The sequence below is a fragment of the Pristiophorus japonicus genome, chromosome 13 (genome assembly GCF_044704955.1).
Source record: "Pristiophorus japonicus isolate sPriJap1 chromosome 13, sPriJap1.hap1, whole genome shotgun sequence".
NCBI lineage: Eukaryota > Metazoa > Chordata > Chondrichthyes > Pristiophoridae > Pristiophorus > Pristiophorus japonicus.
In genome coordinates, this window is record NC_091989.1 from 29,173,853 (window position 1) to 29,186,247 (window position 12,395).

Sequence of the window (12,395 nt, forward strand, 5' to 3'; positions counted from 1 at the left end):
ATTCTGCAGATATCTCCCTGAGAGACACCAGTCAGTGTACAGATATCTCCCTGAGAGAGCGGGGACTGAGGGCCCGAAATTCAGTACCGCCGGAAAGCTGGTGCTCCCCCCACCTTTTTGGGGCCATTAACACCAACATTTTTTCGTGGTTGGGCCACCCCATATTCAGCTCCAAAAGCAAACAAATGGGTTCCAGTGCTAATGAACCCTTCCAAAATGGATTTTTCAGCAGTGTGGCTGTCTTAATTTGAGCTTTATCACCACTGAGACATTCAGCATGTAGGTAAGGGTTTCTAATGAACCAGCTGCTCCCTGGCCTTTTTAAAGGCCACGGTTTGGAGCAAGGCCCTGAGGGGGAAAGGAGTTTGGAAGGATGGCTGGTGTAAGAGGTGCAAGGAGAGCCAACAGGTTACATAATGGATGGAGGGAGATTGCAGGGGAGGTGTCAGGCACACCTGCACCCGAACCTTCCAGGGTGGCGATGGGTCGACACCTCCTAGCTCTGGAGCGACGGGTATCCTCCTCCTCCTCCTACTCCTCCTCCTACTCCTCCTGCGCCTCCTCCTACTCCTCTTCCTCCTCCTCCTCAGGTGGTACTGCTGGCTCGACCTCCAGCAGCTGTCCTCTCATGATGGCCAGGTTGTGCAGCATGCAGCAGACCACGATGATTATGGAGACCTGTTGAGGAGAGTACTGTAAGGTGCCACCAGAGTGGTCCAGGCACCGGAACCTCTGCTTAAGGATGATGCACCCGGTGGCACAATGAGCATCATTGTATGCATGCTCTGGCACTGTCCTGGGGTTCCGCAGAGGAGTGAACAGCCAAGTGGACAGGGGATGTCCCTTGTCCCCAAGTAGCCAACCGCAATCCTGGTTTGGGCCGGTGAAGACGGCGGGCACACTGGTCTGGTGCAGAATGAACGAATCATGGCTGCTGCCTCCCTTGCCCGCTGCCTGTCTGCACGGTGCTGACGCCGACGCCTTCTTCTGCGTGCCGCCCTGCTTCTGACCAGGTGTCACCCTCCCAACACTCCTCCCATCCTCAGGGTGAACCCTGCCAAGCAGGTCTCTGCAGCCCACAGGCCTCCACTAAAGAGTCAGACCTGAAAGTTGTACAAAAGTACAGGGGTATGTGCAAACCTCTGAGCAGCACTCAGCAGGTTTAATGGAGCCAAAACAATTAATAAAATTATACCAAAAGCTAAATACTGCAGATGCATGCTGGAAAATGAAATAAAAACAATAATAAGTAATAAAACTTTTTACCTACCAAAGGGCCCCAGTGGTGTCGCGTTCGAGCATCGCATCGAAAACCTCGCGGGGTCACTGCTGGGAAAAGTCCCACCTTTTTCTCGGTGAATCTCGCCGTGGTGGTCCCTTTCCAGCGGCCCGCACGCTGCAGAGCTCACCGCTGGAAACCTTCCGTTACTGCGGCTTCACCGCACCGTTTCCGGTGGAAGTGAACACCGCTCAAATCCTCCCCGAGCTGAATCTGGCTCAAGGAGGGGAAAGTAGCCGATCGCGGCGGCCGATCGATTTTTTTCGATCGACCGCCCAAACTCCGCGGTAGCCGTCCCTTCGGCGACGGTGAATCTCGGGCCCCGAGTTAGTGCAAAGAAATCGGAATAACTTCTTTACCCAGAGAATGGTGAGAAGGTGAAACTCGCTACACCAGGAGTGGCTGAGGCGAATAGCACAGCTGCATTTGAGGGGAAGCCAGACACACACATGAGGGAACAAGGAATAGAAGGATATGTTGATTGGTTTCGATAAAGAGGGGTGGGAGGAGATGCATGTGGAACATAAACACCAACCTGGATCTGTTGGGCCAAGTGGCCTGCTTCTTTGCTGTAGATTCTCTGTATTATTGTGTTTGTTTCGATATTGTGCACAAATGTTGTCAATTATAAGCAGTCCGGTATCCCACAGGCTGTTACTATGGCGGCGTTACTATTGGCAATGGACAGACGTTTGCGGACCCCACTGACTCATGCTCACAGTGTACCTGCCGGGTGAGTAATGGTACCGCACTCTGTGGGAGAGGGGCGAGGGGGTGTTCGACCCTCATGGTCACTGGCACCTCTCCCCTGGCAGTGGGGAAGGGCTTACCTCCACTTTCTCCCCCACCCTTCCCCCACCCATCACCTCCCCATCGCCACCCTTCCTTTTCCTCCCCCACCCTCCCTCCACCTACCACCATAACCCTTCCCTCCCTCCACACTTCCCCCTCCACACTTCCCCCTCCACACTTCCCCCTCCACACTTCCCCCTCCACACTTCCCCCTCCACACTCCCCTCTCCACACTCTCCCCTCTCCACACTCTCCCCTCTCCACACCCTCCCCTCTCCACCCTCTCCACACTCCCCTCTGCACACTCCCCTCTCCACACCCTCCCCTCTCCACCCTCCCCTCACTCCACCCTCTTTCCACCCTCCCCTCACTCCACCCTCTTTCCCCTCCCCTATCCACCCTCGTATATCCCTACCATCCGATGGTGTTTGCTGACACTCTGAGGAGCCCTCACTCCGATAGTTCCCATGCTGTGTGTTGTGTTGCAGGTGGGCTCGGTGCAGTGTGTGAGGAAGTTGTGTGCCCCAGCTCCCTGCCCCCATCCCATCACCGGAGCCTGTGACTGCACCCAGTGTGACGGTAAGTGTAAATCTCCATCACAGTCTGATGCACTGACCTTGATTACTGGGTACCATTCCGGTCACCAAATCATGAGAAAAACATTCAGGTATTGGAGAGGATGAACTGAGGCCGCACTCACGAACTGAGATTGAGCTGGGAATTGAGCTCAGAACGAGCGTGGATTGAACTGGGAGTGAGCTTGGTATGAGTGGGAGTGAGCTGGGAGTGAGCGGGAGTGAGCTGGGTATGAGCGGGAGAGAGCTGGGAGTGAGCTGGGTATGAGTGGGAGTGAGCTGGAGTGAGCTGGGTATGAGCGGGAGAGAGCTGGGTATGAGCGGGAGTGAGCTGGGTATGAGCGGGAGTGAGCTGGGTATGAGCGGGAGAGAGCTGGGAGTGAGCTGGGTATGAGTGGGAGTGAGCTGGGTATGAGCGGGAGTGAGCTGGGTATGAGCGGGAGTGAGCTGGGTATGAGCGGGAGTGAGCTGGGTATGAGCGGGAGTGAGCTGGGTATGAGCGGGAGTGAGCTGGGTATGAGCGGGAGTGAGCTGGGTATGAGTGGGAATGAGCTGGGAGTGAGCTGGGTATGAGTGGGAGTGAGCGGGAGTGAGCTGGGTATGAGCGGGAGTGAGCTGGGTATGAGCGGGAGAGAGCTGGGAGTGAGCGGGAGCGAGCTGGGTATGAGTGGGAACGAGCTGGGAGTGAGCTGGGAGTGAGCTGGGTATGAGCGGGAGTGAGCTGGGTATGAGCGGGAGTGAGCTGGGTATGAGTGGGAATGACCTGGGAGTGAACTGGGTATGAGCGGGAATGAATGGGAGTGAGTGGGAGTGAGCTGGGTATGAGCGGGAATGAATGGGAGTGAGCTGGGAGTGAGTGGGAGTGAGCTGGGTATGAGTGGGAATGACCTGGGAGTGAATTGCGGAGTTTTACGGAGAGGCTGTGGAATCTGGGAATGTTTACATTGGGGAGAGGAGGTTCGGGCTGATCGAATTGAAGGACTCAAGATACTAAGGGGTGTCGACATGTTAAATATGAATAAGAATGGGTTCCTACTGTGCATTACCCAAGATGCTCAAAATAATAACTTGGTACCATCATCATCATCAGAGGCAGTCCCTCGAAATCAAGGAAAACTTGCTTCCACTCTAAAAATGAGTTCTTAGGTGACTGAACAGTCCAATACGGGAATTACAGTCTCTGTCACAGGTGGGACAGACAGTCGTTGAAGGAAAGGGTGGGTGGGGAGACTGGTTTGCCGCACGCTCCTTCCGCTGCCTGCATTTGCTTTCTGTATGCTCTCGGCGCCGAGATTCGGTGTTCAGCGCCCTCCCGGATGTACTTCCTCCACTGAGAGCGGTCTTTGGCCAGGGACCCCCAGGTGTCAGTGCGGATGTTGCATTTTATTAAGGAGGCTTTGAGGGTGTCCTTGAAACGTTTCCTCTGCCCATCTTGGGCTCACTTGCCATGTAAGAGTTCCGAGTAGAGCGCTTGGTTTGGGAGTCTTGTGTCAAGCATGCAAACAATGTGGCCCGCCCAACGGAGCTGGTCGAGTGTGATCAGTGCTTCGATGCTGGGGATGTTGGCCTGGTCGAGGACGCTAACGTTGGTGCATCTATCCTCCCAGGGGATTTGCAGGATCTTGCGGAGACATCGTTGGTGGTATTTCTCCAGCAATTTGAGGTGTCTACTGTATATGGTCCACATCTCTGAGCCATACAGGGAGGGTGGGTATTACTACAGCCCTGTAGACCATGAGCTTGGTGGCAAATTTGAGGGCCTGATCTTCGAACACTCTCTTCCTCAGGCGGCCGAAGGCTGTGCTGGCGTACTGGAGGCGGTGTTGAATCTCGTCGTTGATATCTGCCTTTGTTGATAAAAGCCTCCCGAGGTATGGAAAGTGGTCCACGTTGTCCAGGGCCACGCCGTCGATCTTGATGACTGGGGGGGCAGTGCTATGTGGCGTGGTCAGGCTGGTGGAGGACCTTTGTCTTACGGATGTTTATTGTAAGGCCCATGCTTTCGTACGCCTCAGTGAAGATGTTGACTATAGCTTGGAGTTCAGTCTCTGAATGTGCGCAGACGCAAGCGTCGTCCACGTACTGTAGCTCGACGACAGAGGTTGGGACGGTCTTGGATCTGGCCTGATAACGACCACGGTTGAACAGGTTCCCACTGGTTCTGTAGTTTAGTTCCACTCCAGCGGGGAGATTGTTGAGTGTGAGGTGGAGCATTGCAGCGAGGAAGATTGAGAAGAGGCTTTGCGCGATGACGCAGCCCTGTTTGACCCTGGTCCGGACGTGGATTGGGTCTGTGATGCATCCGTTGGTCAGAACCCGAGAAACACTGCGCCACTGCCTGCGGGTAGGGGTGGAGTCACCAAGACCAAGCACAGCGGGCGGTCTTAGAAAAAGCTGAAGGAGAGATGGGTACGGCCTTTCTTTGCTGTTGTTGTTGTTATTATTGTTATTGTTGTAACTGTTCTCAAATTAAAAGTTTTTTGTAAGTGATGTAAATTTACAAGTTTAAAAGTATGTAAGTGATCTTAAAGTATGTAAGTGATCTTAACTGAAAACTTTAAAAGTTTGAAACAAGAATATTTGTATTAAAGTTTAGTTATGTGCAAACAAGTGTTAAACTTTTGAATAAAATATATTTTAATTTATAACTGAATCATTTCCATTATTTGTTCCATTATTAACACATCTTTTTGAACTAAAGAAGAATCATTTCCATTATTTGTTCCATTAACACAACACAACATTATGGAACAGGTGCAAACATGGTCCATTTTGAATAGTTGTCGCTGAGCCTTCAGGCAGCAAAGCGTTCACGGATGAGCTGCTGGCACAAGGCCCGAGCAATCGTTAAAGGGGCCCGATGGCCCGCCCTCCTCCGCAGTCGTGCTCCGGGTTCAGGTAGTTGCATGGTTTCCTCGTCCTCCTCTTCCTCGTCATCTGCATCTTCCTCATCATCATCAGCCACTCTCACCTCAGGTGGGTCTCATGATGGCTAAGTTATGCAGCATGCAGCAGGCAACTGACTGACAATCTCAGGGGAGTACAGCAAGTAGCCTCCGGAATGGTCCAGGCATCGGAAACGCTGTTTCAAGATGCCAAAGGTCCTCTCTATTATGCTGCACGTCGCAATGTACGACATGTTGTATTCCCGGTCAGCTTCTGTCTGGGTCACGCATAGGGGCGTCATGAGCCCGGTGGCGAGGCTGTACCTCTGGCTGTTGCTGAAACATGGCAGATATAGCACTCTCGCATAGGATAAAAACTCATCATGGGTGCTCCCAGGGTATCTCGCATCAACTGTATAGTGTAAGGCTTCTCATGCCTTCAGTTTGGCTTCCACCCCCTCCCCACCCACCCCCCCCCCCCCCCACAACTTCCCTTCATTTGAAGCCGAGACCCTGTGTCCGGGTGAGGGAGCAATTCTGCCGCCCGACCCTCCGACCCTCGAGCCCGGTGAGGAGACATTCGGTGCTGGCATGGTACTTTGAAAAAAATCAAAAATTAAAGAATTGATTTGAAAAAATTAAGCTTCATGATGCATATTCTTTGCCTTCTTGACTCCCCCGAAAACTTCGCCTAAAAACAATGGCATCTTTCTCGCCGGTGTTTTAATGTGCGCTGCTTTTTCCTTAAGTGCCCAGAAGGTTTTTCGGGAGTGGTCACATACGCCGTCCTAGGAAAAATGTAAATTTGCCAAACTTGCTTAAATCTGAAAAAGTGGCGCAGACATCAGGTTGACGCAAAAAAATCCTAACCTAAAAAAATTGTAACTAACTGAGTTACGCTGGCACAAAAACTTTGGGGAAACTTGCAGATTTTAATTTACTCAAAAAAAAACGGTGCAGATAACTGGAGAAAATTGAGCCCATAGAGTACAAAAGCAAGGAAGTTATGCGAAACCTTTATAAATCACTGGTTAGGGCTCAACTGGAGTATTGTGTTCAATTCTCGCCACCACACTTTAGAAAGGATGTCAAGGCCTTAGGGTGCAGAGGCGATTTACTGGAATTATACCAGGAATGAGGGACTTCAGATATGGAGAGTGACTGGAGCAGAGATGATTCAGGGGTGTTTTAATAGAGTTATTCAAAATATGAAGGGGTTTTGATTGAGTAAATAAACTTGCACAGCGAGCTGTGATCTTGATTGCACTGCCTGAAAAGGTTGTGAAGCAGATTCAATAGTAACCTGCGTATTAACTTTTTGTGTTTCATGTACAAGGACCCCCAGGTCTCTCTCTATTGCAGCACTTTGCAATTTTTCTCCATTTAAATTATCATTTGCTTTTCTATTTTTTCTGCCAAAGTGGATAACCTCACATTTTCCTTGACATTCTTCCTAAAGTGCGGTGGCAAGAATTGAACACAATACTCCAGTTGAGCCCTAACCAGTGATACTCCATCTGCCAAATGTTTGCCCACTCACTTAGCCTGTCTCTATCCCTTTGCAGGTTTGTTGTGTCCGCCTCACAATTTGCTTTCCGCCCATCTTTGTATCACCAGTAAACCTGGCTACGTTACACTGCGGCACCCCACTAGTTACTGTTTGCCAACTAGTGACCCATTTATCCCGACTCTGTTTTCTGTTAGTTAGCCAATCCTCTATCCATGCTAATATATCACCCCAACCCCGTGAACTTTTATCTTGTGCAGTAATCTTTTATGTGGCATCTTATTGAATGCCTTCTGGAAATCCAAATACACCACGTCCACTGGTTCCCCCTTATCCACCCTGTTCATTACATCCTCAAAGAACTCTTCTTCTTCTTAGACAGTCTCCTGGTGTCGAGGATGACTTGCTTCCACACTAAAATGAGTTCTAAGGTGACTGGTCCCGAATTTCATTTTAAAGGGTGGACGATGCCTGTGCGTGAATTCTTTTAACCTGGGGTGGCCGTTGCACATCAGCTACCACACGGACTTGACAGAGCAAGGTTTTGGTCCAATGGCAAGGGGATCCAAGACGAGGCTCTGCTGCATGGGCCTAGCACGCGCACACACACACACACACACACACACACACACACACACACACCAGGTGAGTACACACACACACACACACACATTCCTCTTGACCCCCTCCCTCCCTCCCTCAGATCCTCTCTCCCTGGTTTGCAGAGATCACAGTATAGGTGAGCGCATTGATCTTGCGTATTTGTTCATAAAATAATGACCCTGTACCCACCCCCGGCTCCAGCTCCAGCACACTGCTCTCCATGCGCAGGCTCTGCTGCGTTTTTTCCGCTCTCTCTCCAGCCGCTCCTGCTTTGGTTGTTGCATCTTTACTGGTGCCCAAGTGTATTCTGGCCTCGTGTCCTGGCCACACTGCTGGCCTCGGGTCCTGAGCTCCTTGCTGGCCCGAGATGAACCTTTCCTGGTACCCGGTCCTCTGATCCTCGCCACCCGCCAATTCCCACCGGTCCTCGCAGAGAGGTCAATAACCAGGGAGTAATTGGTAGAAGGATTAGAGGGGAATTGAGGAGAACTTAATACCCCCAGAAGGTGGTGGGGGTCTGGAACTCATTGCCTGAAAGGGAGGTAGAGGCAGAAAGGCTCATCGCATTTAAAAAATACTTGGATATGCACTTGAAGTGCCGTAACCTACCGAGCTATGGACCGAGCTGCAAAGTGGGATTAGGCAAGGTAGCTCATTTTTGGCCGGCACAAACACGATGGGTTGAAAGGCCTCCTTCTGTGCCGTAAATTTCTATGATTCTATGATACTTACTTTATTTAAAAAGTATATAGTAAATAGTTTAAAAAGGGGGCAATTAGCCCCGGCCTCTCGAATTCAGAGGCCGTGTTTTTACACAGCTCAGCTGTTCCAGCACAAGCATGTTGTAATTTTTATTTTGAGTAAATATGGCCGGCTTTACCAGCTCAGAATTATGATCCAGTTTTATCCTTCAACCAACATCACTAAAACAGATTGGAGCCGAAATCCAGCCCCGCCAGAAACCTGGTGCATCTACTTTTTTCAAAGTGTTTTTACCGCCGTCTCGGATGAGGTCGCTTCTTTCCCGAAATTCAGCTCTGTCTTTTTTTTTGAAGCGGCCAGGAAGTCGGTTGTAATGGGGGCGGAGGTGCGGTGGTATGTGTTGTTGAGGGGCAGAAGTGGAGGCGGGGCAGATTCTCCGCCACTATCACTCAGCAGTGGAGCGGTGGTGACATCATTGCACGTCTGCGTCACCACGTATCTCCCCTTAACGTAAAGGGGAGAGAATCAGCGATTATTTAGGATGGGCCGCCAGGGATGGTTTCGGCATTGTCACATTGCTGTTTGTGGGAACTTGCTGTTCGCAAATTGGCTGCTGCATTTCCTACATTGCAGCAGTGAATGCACTTCAGAAGTATTTAATTGGCAGGAAAGCGTTTTGCAACGTCCTGAGCTCGTGAAAGGCGGTATATAAATGCAAGTGTAATGCAAGCGCTAATGGAATGTTTGCCTTTATAACTAGAGGGCTAGAATATAAATGGGGTGGGGGGGGGTTTTATTACAGCTATACAAAGTCCTGGTACTACTTCTTCTTCTTAGGTGGTCCCTTCTTCTTAGGTGGTCCCTTGAATAGAGGATGACTTGCTTCCACGCCAAAAAGGGATGAGTTCAATGAGTTCACAGGTGTTTCAGTGAAGGACCTAATATTCGAGGTCCCGAACTGCATATTGAAGGGTGGAAGATGCCTGTGCGTGAATTTTTTTAACGTGTGGTGGCCGTTGCACACCAGCCACCACACGGGCTTGACAGAGCTCGGTCTTGGTCCAGTGGCAAGGGTTAACCAAGATGACTGGAGACCTGCTCTGCTGCACGGACCTAGTGTGCACACATCGGGAGTGTGGGCTGGCCAGTGCTGCCCCTGGGCCCCCAGCTCTTCTGGGCCCTGAACTCACACCTCTCCAAGGCCCCGATCATGTCACTCTACAATCTCTCGCCGCTCCTGGTTAGTCCTGGTTAGACCACATCAGGAGTACTGTTTACAAATCTGGGCCCAGCAACTTAGTTCGGATATATTGAGTTTGGAAGGCGTGCAGCACTGATTTACCAGCATGTTACCAGGGCTCTGAGGAGAGATGACATAAACTAGGTTCACGTTCCCTGGAATATGGAAAGTTAAATGGTGATTTGATTGAGGTTTTTGAAAATACAGGCAACTCTCGATTATCCGCACATGGATGCAACGGGAAACCGTTGTAACGGCATTTAAAATTTCGTGTGTGTGCGCGCTGCTGCAGACGCTGTCTCTCACGGCCACCGTTGACATCAGAGTCCTTTCGGCCCGGGAAGGATCGAGCCGGTGCGTCCGGAGTCCTTTCGGCCCAGGAAGGATCGAGCCGGTGCGTCCGGACTCCTTTCGGCCCGGGAAGGCAGAGCACTCCAGAACCCCGGAGCTCGACAATCTCCTCCTCGAGGCCACCCGCATGCATGCTGGTAATGTCCATACGTAACTGCCTTGTTTACTGTTTGTAGTTTGTTGCACAGTATTTATTCATTGAAGTTTTAACTTTATAATGTCAACTCGCTCTAAGAGAAATCCGGCATAGCCCAATCCCCGAGGGACCCGGATAATTGAGAGTTGCCTGTAATTGATAGCGTAGTGAGAGAAAGTATTTGGGGGAGTCTAGGACAAGGGAACATAACCTTAAAATCAGAGCCAGGACATTCAGTCATGAAGTTATGAAACACTTCTTTACACAAAGGGAGGTAGAAATGTGGAACAACTCCCACAAAAAGCAGTAGATGCTAGCTCAATTAATAAGTTAAAATCTGAGATCACTAGATTTTTGCTGTCCTTTTAAGGGATATGGAGCCAAGGCGAGTGGATAGAATTAAGATACAGATTGAATAATGGAACAGGCTGAAAGGCCTCATCCTGCACCAAAGTCTTTCTTTCTTTGCAAATTTTGAAGAGGGAGGGTGAAGCACCAGAATAGATTGCTGTACTTCATACAGGGAATGCTGAACCTGTGGAGAGTGCTGTGCAGTGAACACTAGGGCATGACTGGCTCAGCAGATTCACAACACAGTTAGGTAAATTCCTGCTGAAACGTTTGATCGAGGTAATGAGGGATTTTGTGGGATGTGTGATTTCCAAGATATTGTCCAGCCCAGAGGGATGATGGGGTTTATCTCCTGCCCTCCTGTGTTCATCTGGTCGAGGGTCTGTGATCATGCTGCAGTGCTGGAGGGAGGGTTAAGTATTGTATATCGCCCAGCCCACACAGTTAATGCACCACTGCCCCCAATTCCCGGTAACCCCTCTCCCTGCTGCCCCCTGGGGGTCCTGGCTTTTACTACTGTGCAGTTTCAGGGGCAACGGCCACTCTCCAATACACCACTCGAGGGGCAATTCTTCAGCCACAAAGTGTCCTGCGGTTCACACAGCTGCCGGATATCCTTTGATTAGTTGCCTCCTTCCCTGTCTTTTCGCAGGTTGTCATTTCCAGGGTGAAGATTATGCAGAAGGAGCAACATTCCCCGCTCCAAAAGGGAAATGTGAGGAGTGTCGATGCCGGGTAAGATCCTCCTGGTCTGGTGCAATCTTCAGTATAAAATTCAGTGTTGCTGCAATGTCATTTGTTGCTGTTCGTGCCAGTAACTGTATACTGCAGTACTGAGGGAGTGCTGCACTGTCAGAGGGGCAGTAGTGAGGGAAGGCTGCACTGTCGGAGGGGCAGTAGTGAGGGAAGGCTGCACTGTTGGAGGGGCAATACTGAGGGAATGCTGCACTGTCGGAGAGGCAGTAGTGAGGGAAGGCTGCACTGTCGGAGGGGCAGTAGTGAGGGAAGGCTGCACTGTTGGAGGGGCAGTAGTGAGGGAAGGCTGCACTGTCGGAGGGGCAGTAGTGAGGGAAGGCTGCACTGTTGGAGGGGCAGTACTGAGGGAGTGCTGCACTGTTGGAGGGACAGCACCCTCATCCATGCCTTTGTTACCTACCTCTAAATACATGTTGTTGTTGTTGTATCACAACATATACTTTCCACCCCACCTAAAACTATGTGACCTAAGGTCACCCCTAAACTTACACTTCTGCAAACATAAGAAATAGGAGCAGGAGTAGGCCATTTGGCCCCTCGAGCCTGATACGCCATTCAATAAGATCATGGCTGATCTGGTCTTGGCTTCAACTCCACTTCCCTACCCGTTCCCCATATCCCTTGATTCCCTTATCATTCAAAAATCTGTCTATCTCCACCTTAAAAATGACCCAACTCTTTTAGCCTATCTTGTTAACTAAAATGCCTTACACTGGGAATTAGTCTCATGACCCCCCCTGTACCTTTTCCAAAGCCTCTATCACCCACCATGTGACGGGACCAAAGCTGGACACAGTATTCCAAGTGAGGCCTGCCCAAGGTACAAGGACAAAATAGTCCAAATCTCTTTCCACCGCCACCTTCCTTAATGCTTTTCCCTGGAGGGTGTATGGATGTTGAGCATTTACCCTGCCCACATGCATAACACTGCACTTATCCATGTTATACATCATTTGCCCTTCATGAGCCCAATCTCCCAACACATTAAGATCTGCCTGAAGCAGACAAGGATCATCCACAGTCCTAACGTTCACCCAGATCTTACAATCATCTGCAAATCTGCAGATTGTGCCCCCAATACCTACATCCAGATCATTAATAAAAATAGTAAAGAGCACTGGGTGGGCACTGGGTGCAGTGACGGGTGGGCACTGGGTGTAGTGATGGGTGGGTGGACACATGGCAATTATGATAGATGAACACTGTGTACAATAATGT

General features: G+C 50.4%; 1 protein-coding gene across 1 annotated transcript in view; it reads left to right on the top strand.

Annotated features, from left to right (window-relative positions):
- Positions 1-12,395, top strand: part of kcp (kielin cysteine rich BMP regulator) — a 370,984-nt gene that overhangs the window by 301,351 nt on the left and 57,238 nt on the right. Inside the window, exons 33-35 of the mRNA XM_070897288.1 lie at positions 1,930-2,012; positions 2,560-2,650; positions 11,074-11,156. Of these exons, the coding sequence (XP_070753389.1) occupies positions 1,930-2,012; positions 2,560-2,650; positions 11,074-11,156 (257 nt within the window). The remainder of the gene's footprint in view (positions 1-1,929; positions 2,013-2,559; positions 2,651-11,073; positions 11,157-12,395) is intronic.